The sequence below is a fragment of the Alexandromys fortis genome, unplaced genomic scaffold (assembly GCF_014885135.2).
Source record: "Alexandromys fortis isolate MF-2015 unplaced genomic scaffold, M_Fortis_MF-2015_v1.1 scaffold_85, whole genome shotgun sequence".
NCBI classification, from domain to species: Eukaryota; Metazoa; Chordata; class Mammalia; order Rodentia; family Cricetidae; genus Alexandromys; species Alexandromys fortis.
In genome coordinates, this window is record NW_026067975.1 from 7,577,954 (window position 1) to 7,592,715 (window position 14,762).

Here is a 14,762-nt window from a genome sequence, read left to right on the forward strand (position 1 = left end):
GAAATATGCTCCCAAAGTATATAGGCAGGTCCTGGTCTAGAAGTAACTAAAAAGTGTCTTTAAAGGTAGCCATGTTAGTTGTACATGGTGGTGCAAGCCTTTAATCCCAGCCCTCAGGAGGCAGAGACAGGCAGATCTTTGTTCTTGACGTCAGCCTGGTCTACGTAGTGAGTTCCAGGACTGCCAGAGCTGCGTAGTAAGACCATGTCTCGAGAGTTAAAGATAGAGGATAGGAAGAAAAGGAAAGAAAGCCATGTTTTGCAGTAATCATTTGGTAATCAACAGTAAATGTGAAGATGCTGTTAAGTTGTATCAGTTCAGGATACTTCATTTTTCATAAGAGGAGAAAATGCAGGAAGGGCCATTATGACACAAGAATATATTCTATTCTGCTGGCTTTATGATTTCATGTATTGGTTTTTTTTAGTGACAGTTCCTTCTTTATGAGTGACTACCTCAAGGAATTGGTGTACGCCTGGTGTCTGAAGGTCAAGAGAAGTTAATTAAGCAAGGAAAGTTTGTAATACCCTCCGTTTTTCTATTTAGGAAGAAACATTCATGAACAGAGTGGAAGTTAAAGTAAAGATTCCGGAAGAGCTGAAACCATGGCTTGTTGATGACTGGGACTTGATTACCAGACAAAAGCAGGTAACTTGAGAATGACACGGGTTGTAGTTATGTATATTTGACAAAAAGAAAAAAAGCTTAAAGGTTTTTTGCAGGGAGGGGTTGTTTTTTGTCTCTTTTTTGAGACAGGGTTTCTCTATGTAACAGCCCTGGCTATTCACTTTGTAGACCAGGTTGGCCTCGACCTCATTAAGATCTACTTCCCTCTGCCTCCCAAGTGTGGAGAATTACAAGTGTGCACCATCCAGCAAATACTTGAAGTTATATGATTGAAATATTTTAATATAATTTTATGATTTTTCTTTTTTTTGCCTCTGTATGTCTACATGGCATGGCCTGTGTGCAGTGCCTGTGGAGGTCAGAAGAGGGCATTGTATCTCCTGGAACTGGAGTACCTGATGGCAAGACACCATGTAGGGTGCTGGGAATTGAACCTAGGTCCCCTGATGCTCTTAATTGCTGAGCCATCTCTCCAGTTTTTATATTAGTTTATGATGATTAAGAAAGTCGGAGGTTGCAGGAGCAACCTCTTCTAGAAAGCTAATAGGCAGAGACAGGCATTTTAATCTTAGTGTTGCTGACAATGGAGCATTTATTTATACATGTTCTGATAATAGAGTATACTAGAAAGTATATAGCTTTACTGGCAATTGATCCTGAATGTAAAATAAGGTCCTAGGTTTAATTACCCATTTGTAGGATGTTGCATAATTTTCTCCTCAAGAGGACACAGAATTGACCGTGTTAGGTAGAATGGATCCCATCAGCTGGCCAGCTTGGCAAACCAGTGAAGTTTTGGGGTTTATAGAGCATAAATGATGGGTTGGGTACAGAAATGTTAGTAGCAGTTAAAAAGTAGGTATGCCAAGCCCACTCTTTTTGGTTTTTTGAGACAGGGTTTCACTGTGGCTTTGGAGCCTGTCCTAGCTCTTGTAGACCAGGATGGCCTCCAACTCACAGATCTGCCTGCCTCTGCCTCCCGAGTGCTGGGATTAAAGGCGTGCGCCACCACTGCCCAGCTTGAAAAGCCCACTCTTTAAATGAACCATTGTAGGTGGGGACTACTTGTTCATTCCTTGCCACCCAGACCCAAAATAATCACATAGAAACTATATTAATTACAATACTCCTTGGCCGGTTAGCTCAGACTTCTTGTTAACTAATTGTTACATCTTAAAATAACCCATTTCTATTATTTTGGTTTTACCACTAGGCTTGTGGTTTACCGGTAAGGTTCTGAGCGTCTTGTCTCCTGTGGTTACTTGGTGGTGTCTCTCTAACTCCGCCTTCTTTTCTGCTTGACATTGTGGGAAGGAATGTAATTTTTTTCATAAACAGTGTGTTCACATTTTTTTTCCCTAGCTTTTTTATCTTCCTGCTAAGAAGAATGTGGATTCCATTTTGGAGGATTATGCAAATTATAAGAAATCTCGAGGAAATACAGATAATAAGTAAGAATAAACCCTTTTGACTATGCACAAAGTACTTATGTACTGTTTAGATATAATTGAAACTATACTGTAGGTACTTACACAGTCATTAAATTTTTTGCTACTTTGAAGGCATACTTTCTTATTTTGTCAGGACTGTAGTTTTCCAAGTTCCTTATTACATAAACTGGTTTTACTAGTTTAAAATGAGTTGCAAGAAGCGGGCCCCCCCTTGTTTGTCCCAGGCGCCCAGATAGCTTACACACAGAAATAACAGAAACTGTATTAATTTAAACACTGCTTGGCCATTAGCTCTAACTTCTTATTGGCTAACTCTTACATAATAGTTTAACCCATTTTTATCAATCTGTTTATCACCATGAGGTCATGGCCTACCAGAAAAGTTTCAGTACATCTACCTCCGGCTGCAGATCCATGGCCTCTCTCTGACTCTGCTTTCTTCCTCCCAGAATTCAGTTCTGTCTGTCCTATCAGCTAGGCTAAGGCAGTTTATTCATTAACCAATAAAAGCAACACACAAACAGAAGGAACTCCTACACCAAAAATGTCTTCGCTATAGTTTAACATTTATATCCTCTCCTGAAAGGAAATATTTTGAAAGTAATGATTTTGTTCTTTTATCAGGGAGTATGCCGTCAATGAGGTTGTAGCAGGGATAAAGGAGTACTTTAATGTAATGCTGGGCACTCAGCTGCTCTACAAATTTGAGAGACCACAATATGCTGAGATTCTTGCAGATCATCCTGATGCACCCATGTCCCAGGTGTATGGAGCACCACACTTACTGAGATTATTTGGTAAGAAGACTTTAAGAAACATGGCTTTATTCACACCCCTCCCCCCCATTTTAGGCCTTTAATAATTTGATCTAAATTTTGGTCTTTACTAAATGACTCAGAGGTAAAATAACAAAACATAACTTTCAGTTTGAATTTTTCTTTAAAATTTTATTTAAAAAAGTTTAAATAGCAAATTTTTTTGAAAAAGAATTTTGATAAATTATTAGCAAGACTGGATGGAGCTCAATGCATAAAATCCAGGTGTGAGGGAACTTCCCCCCTTCCCCACAAAACCCACATAAAAAGCTGAGTATTGTAGTGTGGACACTTTTGGAGAGATAGATATGTCTTGGGTTCTCATTGACTTCCCTGACTTAATTAGTGAACCCCAGTCCAGTGGGTGGTACTTGAGGAAAGATGTATTTCTTGCTGTCCTTAGCTTGTAGGACACGGACACATACGCACACGCATCTGTGCTTACACATAAAATCATTTAGGTTTATGAAATCTGTGACAGCCCATTTACTTCTTACATAGTTAACATGTATGGTTACAGTGCTGCCTTTGAATATAACTAACTCAATTCTTTTGTTAAATAGTGCGAATTGGAGCAATGTTGGCCTATACACCTCTAGATGAGAAAAGCCTTGCTTTATTACTGAACTATCTACATGATTTCCTCAAGTAAGTTTAATTGACATCAAACAGTTGGAATGGTTACTTAAAATTAATGTATGAAAAGAGATATTGACATAATCACTAAAAATAAGTAGTTTACTTTTACAGATGTCAGTAAGGCACTAGAACAATATAAACAGCATATATAGGAATTACACAGATGATGGAGAGTAGCCACATAGGTGATGTATGTGAAATGATGGAATGATTAAATCTCCAAGCTATTAAGACAGTGAAAACATCATAGGTTAATTTTGTAGATTTATAGTCACATACATGTATTAGAGAGTAGAAAGATAAACTGTTAAGGGGATAAATAATGAGAAATAGCAATAATGTCAATGTTGGGCTGATGTCTTACACCTGTCAAAATTGAGTTTGAAGAATTTTTTTTAAAGTTTGAGGCCAGACTGATCTATATATTGAGACCTGTCTCGAATAATGTCAAATGATATAATACAAATATAAGTTAACAGTAAACATCTTTTTGTCATGGTTAAGTTTAAGAGATTGAAGAAATGTTGGATGGCATTATAGGGAAGAACTTAAAACCAAGCAGATTTTGAAAATAATAGTTTGCTCTAAATACTGAATTGAAGAAGAAATCAGCTGTAGTGGCAGGTGGTGTTCTGATCTTGTTTGGAGAACAACATTCAATTTGAAGAAGACTGGACTTTTCATAATATTGGTCGTAGTTACTGTGGATTACTTTTTGGACTTGGGAAAGGTTAGAGTTTATTATTTATAGCCCTTTTTCTAACACTGGTGAATATTTTCTCCAGACTCCAGTTTCTTTGATAATACAGAAATGCACTCTTATTTCACATCCCTTTATTTCCGGTGTGGGCTTGGAATTCCATGTGCGGAATTGAACAGTCTTGAAAAAGCTAAAGAAAACAAGTATTATTGTTTTAAGGGTAGTGCTGCTATATAATAGGATAGCTGTTTTGCAGGTCCCATAGGTTATTCCTTGTTTAGAAGAGAGTAACTTGTCACTAATGCATCTTTGTTACCTAACTGGTTTGAATTGTAGTCATGTGGTCAGTGATCTATGTGTCACTATATAGTTAGTATCAATATAACTTTTACCATTTTTACAGTGAGTTAACGTTTATCTTTTTTAGGTACCTGGCGAAGAATTCTGCAACCTTGTTCAGTGCCAGTGATTATGAAGTGGCTCCTCCTGAGTACCATCGGAAAGCTGTGTGAGGGGTGTGCCCTCCCCCCGCTCATGCTTGGATCTCTGTAAACAGTTTGGTTCTTAGTCCTTCTCTTGTACAAATGATGTACTTTGAAGACGCGTTAGTGTATAACAGAATTGATGTTTGTTTTCTGTTTGATTTTAAACAGAGAAAATAAAAGGAGTCACAGCTCCTTTTTCCTTTCTTTTTTTCATTTCAAAGTTTCTACCAGTGTATTCAGTGATGGACAGCAGAGGGACATGCTGTAGAGTGTTTTATTGCTTAGTTGATAAAGCTGCTTTTGAATGCTGGTGGTTCTGTTCCTTTGACACTACGCACTTTTATATGTGTTAATGCTCTATGACAAAATGCTCTGATTCCTAGTGCCAAAGGTTCACTTCAGTGTATATAACTGAACACTCATCCATCTGTGCTTTTTTTTTTTTTTAAATGGTGCTTAAAGAGCCCATCCTTTGCAAGTCATCCATGTTGTTCCTTAGGCATTTTATCTTTGCTTAATTGTTAAAGAATGGTGGCTTGTTTCATGGTTTTTGTATTTGTGTCTAATGCACGTTTTAACATGATAGACGCAATGCATCGTGTAGTTACAGTTTTATGGAAAAGTCAATCTTGTAGGAGTTCTTTTTCAGATCTTCAATAAATTTTTTCTTTAAATTTCAAGAGATTGCGTGACTGTGTTATCAATACTTGGCATATTGTATATTTGTGATTAGATACTGTTTTCTCAGGAGATTGTTGTTTATGGAATGGAAAGCTTACTTGGATGTGGAGTAAATAAACTACTAGTGGTAGAAAATTGTTATCTAAAAGGCTAGATGTGGACAGCACATGATAGTACCTTCTGTTACTCAGATTCTTGGAAATTTTTGAGCAGTTGGGGCATTTTTAGTTGTGTTAAAATTGCTTTCAGTTAGTGATTGTTTGTATTTAAGGAGTTTCTTTGAGAAATGAGCTAAAATCATAAAATGCAGTTAGTTCATTGGGATATTGGTTGGTAAATGGCAACAATGTTATCTTTGAGGTGCCAGAGTGATTTAGACAGAATATTGGGAATTGTTCAGATGGAAAGATCTAGAGGAGTACAGGGAAGAGAGATTGAGTGAGAGTAAGTGTTGAAGCAGTATGTATTCATGGTCCCTTGATCTGCATTTGATTAGATGTTTAAAGATTTGCTTGTGGGGTGGGAGATAGTTCACTGTTGATTACCTATTGAGGTCTTGGGTTCAATCCATAGCACAAAGTGGGGAATAAACCTACCTGTTTCTTTGCTCCATGCAAGATGATAAGGGTAGTGGGTTTTTGTTTCTGTTTTTTCCTGTATTCCAATGCCTGTTATTGTTTGCAATTGCAGTAGAGTTTTTGTGAGGCAGGGAGAACTTGACACATTGCACATGTGGATGCACTTTGCACATGCGTTCTGGGGGTTGAACCCCAGATCCCTGGCCCCAGTAGTGTACTGTATTTTTACTCAGTCAAGATGGTTTTCATGAGTCATTTAATTTATGCAACCTTATACCTAAGTTAGACTGAAGTTTTCTATAACAGCAGCTATACTGAAGCCTTTTTTTGTTTTTTGACATTTATTTTACTGTCTTAAAAGTATAGCCAGGTATGATAATAAACACTTATAACCCTGGTGTTTGGAAGTCGAAGGAAGAGCACAAGTTCTGGCCCATCCTGGTCTGACTTCGTACCATAAAGACCTTTTATTTGTTTTCGAGATAGGGTTTCTCTGGGTAGCCCTGGATGTCTTGGAACTTGCTCTGTGACCTCAAATTCAAACATTGCTTTCCTCTACTCCCTGAGTGCTGGGATTAAAGGTGTGTGCCTGGCCCATTCCTCTCTTAATCCTTGTTTACAAAGTAAGTTTATTGGTAAAATGGGACTGGGGAGGTGGCTTGGAGGGCAAGGGTACTAGGCATGAAAACCTGATGATCCAAATTGGATCCCTAGAGCATAAAAAAATTCTGTAATCCCAACATCTATATAGAGAACGTAGAGACAGGAGAATGACTTGAAAGCTTGCAGGCCAACTAGCAGCAGAAACAGGGCCTTGCCTTAGCAGAGTAGAAGGAAGAATCAACTCCTAGACTCATGAAACACAAGGGGGGAAAATACCAAGAAGCTTGTAAGCTGCAGAACAGCATTATTTAGGTACAGTTTTGGAATTTGAAATGTAGTGATCCAGTATTTGTAGTGTCAGCTGCTGGGTAGACTGTAGTAGGAGGGTCAGTCAAGACCAGCCTATAGAGGATACCATGTCCAAGATGAAAAAGCTGGCTATACATGAGTTACCTGATTGAGACCGAAAGTTTAAACACTTGGTCTCTAGCTGGCAGCACTGCTTAGGTAGGGGCCTGTCTGGGAGAAGTAGGCCCCATTTGGGTGATCTATTCCTGGTTCCTTCATGCCGTACACATTGCTCCCTTACTTGCTAGTATGTAAACAGATTGTACTCATTCTGCTTCCCCTGTCTTGGTGAACTCTAAGCCTTGAAATTTTGAGCTGGAATAAACCAGGGATTTGCCACAACAATGAATAACACGTTAATGGAGAAATCAGGTTGTAGCCTTTAGTGATGTTCCCGAGAACAAGAAAAATTTGAGGAAGTGGGAGAACAAAAATTGTGTTTTTCCTGCAAGTATGTCTGTGCCCTATGTGTCTCTTCCTCATTCCCATAGAGGTCAGGAGAGGTCATTGGAGCTCCTGGGATTTGAGTTAGGGAAAGCTGTGAGCTGCCATGTGGGTGGTGCAAACTGAACCTGGGCCCTCTGGAAGAGTAGCCAGTGCTTTTAACTGCTGAATCTTCTCTCCAGCCCCAACCATTAGAATTTTCGCCTTGTATATTTTAATCAGGAGATAAGATTACAGAGGTTAATTTATCTGTGTGCATTTAGCTAAGTGACAGAGCTGAATATAAGTATCACCCACACAATGATTCATTGACTGCTGTGAATTATAACACCCATTCTCTTTCTACCTCTTTGGTATCTATCATGGTGTTTATATTTTAAGTGTTCTGGGTGAAACCTGATGCCATTCCCTTAAAACTAATGACTTTCATTTTGCTCTTGCTTGATTCCTGGGAAAAGCCAAATTAGGTTAATGACCCATTAGCATCTCATCTCATAGCCCAGGCTGGCTTGGAACTTTTTTGTTTGTTTTTCCAGAGCCGGATTTCTCTTTGTAGCCTGTCCTGAAACTAGCTCTTGTAGACCAGGCTGGCTCAGAAGTCAGATTCGCCTGCCTCCCGAGTGCTGGGATTAAAGGCGTGTGCCACCACTGCCTGGCTGAGTTTATCAGTCTTTTGCCTTAGCCTCCCAAGTATTGAGGTTACAGGCATGCTCCATGTTCCACCATACCCATCTTAAGCCTCCCTCCCCACCCACATTGACCTGTTGGCCTGAAATTTGCTGTGTAGGCTGGTGTCAAACTGGTGGCCTCTGCCTTCTGATCACACGAATCTATCTGTCCCGTGCCCATTATGTGTGTATGTACATATGTAGAAAGGACATTCGCTTGCCTGTGTGTGCGTGTCAGATTGTAGACAGTTGTGAGCTGCCATGTGGGTGCTGGGGATTGAGCCATTAGCCCCTCCAATGCCTACCCATATTAATACCATTTCTAAATCTTGATACCATTTCCCCTCCCCCCTCCCTCTCCAGTCCTGAGAAGTCAGGGTGCCCTGCTGTGTAGTATTTTTCCATAGCAGAGACATAAGCAAAATTGAAAGAGCGTACACTACAGAATGCCGAGAGATGTAAGAGGAAGTAGAACTTCAGCATTCCTGGACCCCCAAGGTCACAAAAAACAGGCAGTTTGACTTGCCTTGCAGTTATGAAAACCAGTTACCCCAAACAGCATTTTCTGGGCCAGCCACACACCTTGTGCACTTCACACAAACATGTGTCCCTCCTGTACCTTCATACTGAGCCCAGGATTTGGAGATATCAACCTCTAAGACCAATAAAGGTTTGTTTCATTGTTTTGAGTTTAATAGATGTTTAAAGGAGACAATTGAAAATGAGGAAAGTAACAAAATTAAGACCAATATAAAGTCATAGCACTGCTCCACCAGTATCAAGAACAAAATGGCACACCCATATTTAATGCAATTTAAATTGAAATAAAATAATTTGCAGCTTTCAACTTTAGAAAAATAAGTCAGAAAATATCAGTAAATCTAAATCGAAAAAAAAGTATAAAGAAGGTGAGAGATGCGTGGAGTACTGAGGTATGGTTAAAACTAGGTATGAGTAAGATGTGAAGTTACTCTCTGTTTGTTGTGAATATGTTTTATTATCATTGGTTAATAAAGCTGATTCTGCTTATGGCAGGGCAAAATAAAGCCAGGTGGGAAAAATCTGAACAGATAGTAGGCAGAGTAAGGGAGATACCATGTAGCTGCCAAAAGAGACAGACCCAGAACCTTACCCAGTAAGCCACGGAATAATAAAAATAGGTTAATTAAAAGATATGAGCTAGTCAATAAAAAGCCTGAGCTAACAGGCCAAACAGTGATGCAGTTAATATAGTTTCTGTGTGTTTATCCAGGTCTGGGCGGCTGAGAGCAAACAAGCAGTCTCCCTCAAAAGACTTGTTGATTTTTATAAAATAAGCTTCCTAATAATGGTGATACACAATTTGTTTTATTATCCAGTGACAAAAACTATAGAGTCATCTGGGAAGTGGGAACCTCAGTCGAGGAATTCTATCCATCACATTGGCCAGTGAGCATGTTTAGGCCATTTTTTTGTTAATGATTTTTGCAGGGCCCTACCCATTGTACCCCTGGGTGACATAAAACAGGCTGAACAAGCTAGAAAAGCAGTCTTCTTATGTGGTCTCTGCTTCAAGCTCTTGGCTTGAGCTCTTGCCCTGGCTTTCATAGATGATGGACCAACTGTAATCATTAAGAAATAAACATTTTTTCCCCTCAAGTTGATCATGGTGTTAATTACAGCAACAGAAAGCAAACTACAAATTCAGGGTAGCAATTTATTAAAAAATAATCTGGATGCACACCTTTCTAGGTCTGGTTGGATGGGGGGAGAGCCTTGGACTTCCTACACAGCAGGGCACCCTGACTTCTCAGGACTGGAGAGGGAGGGGGGAGGGGAAATGGGAGGAGGTAGAAAATTTTAATAAATTAAAAACAAAACAAAAAATAAGAATCTTGGGGCCAGGTACCTAGGTTTCTCAGTGGTAGTGTGTAGCTAGCACTTTTAAGACCCTGGTTTCTTTATAAAAGAAGAAACTATCTTCATTATACACACCAATCCAAGTTTCCACTCCTTCCCCTCCTCCCATTCCCTCCACACACCCTTCTGTCCCATCCCCATTCAATCCTCAAAGAGGGTAAGGCACATTTCTTTGGTGGAACTTCCAAGGTCCTACTATATCTAGGGTGAGCAAGGTATCCATCCAAAGAGAGTAGGGTCCCAAAAAGCTAGTACATGTATTAGGATAAATCATGGTGCCACTGCCAGTGGCCCCTCACACTACCCCAGCAATTCAACTGTCAACCACATTCAGAGGGACTAACCAGTTCTAATGCTTGTTCCCAGTCCAGTTGGAGTTGGTGAGCTCCTATTAGCTCAGATAGACTTTCAGTGGGTGAACCCATCATGGTCTTGACCTCATTGCTCATATTCTCATTCCTCCCACTCTTCAACTGGACTTTGGGGGAGCTCAGTCCAGTGCTCCGAATTGAGATGCCCCTCAACCAAAGAATGGATAAAGAAAATGTGGCACATTTACACACACGAGTATTACTCGGTGGTAAAAAAAAAAAATGACATCTTGAATTTTGCATGCAAATGGATAGAATTAGAAAACACTATCATGAGTGAGGTAACCCATACCCAGAAAGATGAATATGGTATATATTCATATTGAGCCTATAGTTCATGATCTAGAGAAGCTAAGCAATAAGGTGAACCCTAAGAAAAACACAGATTCACCTGGAAAGTTGAAACAAGATTGCCTGACAAAACTGGGAGCATGGGATTGGTGGGGAGAAGGGAGGTTTGAAGGGGAAGAGAAGGGGAGGGGTGAGGAGAACTTGAGGCAATGGGATAGTCGAGAAGGAGGAAGGACAGAGACAAGAGCAAGGAAAGATATCTTGATTGATGGAGCCATTATAGGGTTAGCAAGAAACCTGGCATTGGAGAAATTCCCAGAAATTTACAAGGATGGCCCCAGCTAAGACCCTAAGCAATAGAGGAGATGGGGCCTGAAATTGACTTGCCCTGTGGTCATACAGATATCTTAAATATCACCAAAGAACCTTCATCCAGCAACTGATGAGAACAGAGGCAAGGCCCTGGTTTTAGTCCCAAGCACCAACCAATAAAAATTGAAGGTAAGCTTTACATGCCCAAGAGTCCCATCTCCCTAGAGTTCACAGAAAGTTGTTAGCATCCTCCTACAGGTGCTGGGAATCAAACTTCAGTCTTCTGGGAGAACAGCAAGTGTTAACCATTTAGCCAACACTCCAGCTGTATGTTATTTTAAGGGACAATTCTAAGATAGAAAGATTTCAGGGTTATAAATGTATTAGTATTTAGGAGGCAGGAGGATCACAAATTGAGGTTGCCTAGGGTTGCATAGCAGTTTGAAGAAAACAATAGGAAAATTGAAACAAGGTAGGCAAATAAAAGTATATAATCTCAGCTGCAGTGGTGTTTAAAAAATTTCAGATTATTTTATTAGTATGGGTGTCTTGCCTGCATGTGTATCTGTACCACATGTGAGTCTGGGTCTCTTCTGACTGAGGCAACAGACAGTGGGTGCAGGGAATCAAATCCCAGTCCTCTGGAAGAGCAGCCAGTGTTGTTATTTTTGAGTCATCTTTCCAACCCCAGGAATGATTTTGTTTTTGAGATAGTCTCATGTAATCCAGGCTGACCTCAAAAGCTCTGTGTAGAAGAGATTGCCCTTGAACTGGCTCTCCCAGCCTGGCAATAGAGGTGGTGCTGGTTGTAATGGTCTGTCTTGTCCCTTTAAGAGACAAGCCCCACTCCCCCCACCCACCCCTCCCCACCCTTCCCTGTTCACTGAGGCAGGCAGATCTTCCTTATGCTTCCAGCCTAGTTTTCCATCTCTCTCCCGAAGAGGCAGCTTCTGCCTCTCTCCCTTCTTCTCTCTCTCTCTCTCTCGCTCTCTCTCTCTCTCTCTCTCTCTCTCTCTCTCTCTCTCTCTCTCTCTCTCTCTCTCTCTCTCTCTCTCTCTCTCTCTCTCATGTCTGTCTCTCACCCACTGCGTGACTCCCTGCTTGGGGCCAGCTGCCTTTGTGGCCTGCTGTGGTCTCGTGCCCACTGCTGCCACTTGGGGCAATGGTACCGTTTTTGTTTTGTTTTGTTTTTAAACTATAAGACTGGTATTTGAGGTTTCAGTCAATATACCAAACTCACTTTGATTTTTCCTGGTCCTGAGGATTCTGTCTAGGGCCTTTTGCATGGTTGGTAAGTGCTGTACCAGTGAGCCATATTTGAGTACACTAGGAATGATATTAGAGGTCTCTATGAAGAAAAGCCATAGCGAACTCTTCAGTAGCTGAGGTGTTAGCTGGATGCAAATGAGTTGATATATGGAATCAGAAGAAATGACAGGTTTGCTCCTGTGACCAATAGTAGACATCTGGATTATGCCAACTCTTTCCTTTTTAAATCCCCTCTCTTACCCTGATTTTTCTAGGGAATTTCTGTTATCTTTTCTGTCTGTGTTCCAGGCTGGCCTCTAACTCTTGATCTTCCTGCCTCAACCTCTTGAGTTCTGGAGTTTCAGGTGGCCATAGTGAATCTTCATTTAGATGAGGGATAGATGTATCTTACTAGATGTCAGGGTCAAGTGTGGCCTGCTGATAAAACGTGTGGAAGAGTATTGGGGATAAGCAACCTCAGGAGAGGCATGACTGAGTATATAATGAAGATATTGGGGTCTGGGCTTTAATCATGTACTTTGTGAGCAGGGGAAAAAAAAAAAAACCACTTAGGCCGCCAAGCCTGAAAACCTTGGTTCTATTCCCAAAGTAATTGTCCTCTGATCTTCACATTCACATTGTGTTGGGTGCACCTGTATACACACACACACACACACACACACACACACACACGCACACGCACACACATGCACACACTTCTCAGCTCTGAATTTTTCTGCCTGTCAGGGTCATTAGAAGGAACCTTGAATTGGAAGAAAGGAATTGAATTGGAATCAGCTGTGGATTCTAGTGCTCCTATTCCGTGGGCTGGGTGGGCCGGGTGGGGGCGGTGGTCCAGACTGAAGCAGCTCTCCTGCAGTGGAGTACTTGTAATTCACATGTGTAACCTCTTGGGGGTGGAGTCGCCTACTTTTACGTTTTGCTGAGGCAGAATCACCCAAGAGGCCATTTGGCTTTTTATTTTTTTATATTTATTTATTTATTTATTTATTTATTTATTTACTTATTTATTTATTATGTATACAATATTCTGTCTGTGTGTCTGCCTGCAGGCCAGAAGAGGGCACCAGACCCCATTACAGATGGTTGTGAGCCACCATGTGGTTGCTGGGAATTGAACTCAGGACCTTTGGAAGAGCAGGCAATGCTCTTAACCTCTGAGCCATCTCTCCAGCCCCTGACTTTTTATTTTTTAAAAACAATTGTGGTTCTGGTCTTTCTCCCCTACTTCCTTCCTTCTTTCCCTCACTAATCTTTCCCCTCACCGTTCATATCCCAGGCTGGCCTAGAATTAAATATGTAGCCTAGGCTCACCTTGAACTCAGAACCTTCTGCCTCAAGTCCCAAGTGTGGGGATTAGTATGTATGCCACATGCCTGGCTTATTTTAAATTTTTTTTTTTTGAAAAGTGTTGTGAAGCATATGTTCTGATATTCTGGTTGTTTTTTGCTTCACAAATTTGAAACTAGTTTAATGCAAACATTTTAGGTTGGGTGATGTAGCACATGTCTCTAATCCCAGCACTAGGGAGGCCAAGGAAGGGGGCTCCCTACATGGTTAAACCCAGGGTGAACTATGTAGCAAGGCTTTGTCTTAACAAACAAACAAAAGGATACTGGTTGCTCAAGTCTGAAACAGTCTAGGCATTGCTCTATAGAAAGAGAAGACAGGTATATCAAGGGTTTTATTCATTCTCATGCCTCTGGGACTATAGCTGTTAATTGCAAGTGTTTTTTGTTTGTTTGCTTTGCTTTTGACAATGCTAAGGATGAAACCTAGGGCCTTGCCATGCTAAGCAAGAATTCTACCTTGAGTTAAATCATCAGCCACCGCAAAGAGGGTACTTACTGGCCTGACAAGGTGGTCAAGTGGGTACATCTGAGTTTGATCCCTAGGGTCCACATGGTTGTAGGTGAGAACAAACTCTCACAAGTTGTCCTTTGACTTCAGTATATGCATTGTGACACCTACATTCCATACACAAACACATGAACACACACAAAATAAATGAATGCACTACATTTTTAAAATTAAAGGGGAAAGGGTCAGTGAGATAGTTCAAGGGGTGAAGGTGCTTGCCCACAAGTCTAATAACCTGCATTTGATTCCCAGGAGCCATGGGTAAAGGAAAAAAACAGACTCCTGATGATGCCCTCTGATCTCCACATACTTCGTGGTGTGTGCATGTCTTCTTGCTCCTTTGCAAATAAATTGGAAGTGTAATTAAAAGATTAAAAAAAGATCTTGCTGAAATATAGGAGGTTTTTTTTCATATTTCAGATGCTAGATCTCTGTTAGATGTTTTGCAAATCCTGTCAGATTATTCTGTTGGTGTCCATGCTGTCCTTTAATACACAGAAGCCTTGAGTTGGATTTCCTTTTTTCAGCCCCTAATAGTGGATGTGTCCTTAGGGTTTGCTATATATAAGGTTTCATCTATGGGTAGAATAGTTTTGCTTCTTTCTATGTGAATGCCTGTTCTACTATTGTCTCATCTGATTGCCCAGGCTATAACCTGCTGTACTGGACAGAGCTGGTGAGAGCAAATTCCTCTCTTGTCCTTGGTTGAATGGGAAAAGTA

At 40.6% G+C, this 14,762-nt stretch overlaps 1 protein-coding gene across 1 annotated transcript in view; it reads left to right on the forward strand.

The window, feature by feature from the left end:
- Morf4l1 (mortality factor 4 like 1) overlaps positions 1-5,397 on the forward strand; it is a 23,746-nt gene extending 18,349 nt beyond the window's left edge. The window contains exons 7-11 of the mRNA XM_050157295.1: positions 547-648; positions 1,990-2,078; positions 2,703-2,875; positions 3,457-3,541; positions 4,660-5,397. Coding sequence (XP_050013252.1) covers positions 547-648; positions 1,990-2,078; positions 2,703-2,875; positions 3,457-3,541; positions 4,660-4,744 — 534 coding nt within the window. The 3' untranslated portion in view covers positions 4,745-5,397. The remainder of the gene's footprint in view (positions 1-546; positions 649-1,989; positions 2,079-2,702; positions 2,876-3,456; positions 3,542-4,659) is intronic.
- Positions 5,398-14,762: the final 9,365 nt, after the last annotated feature.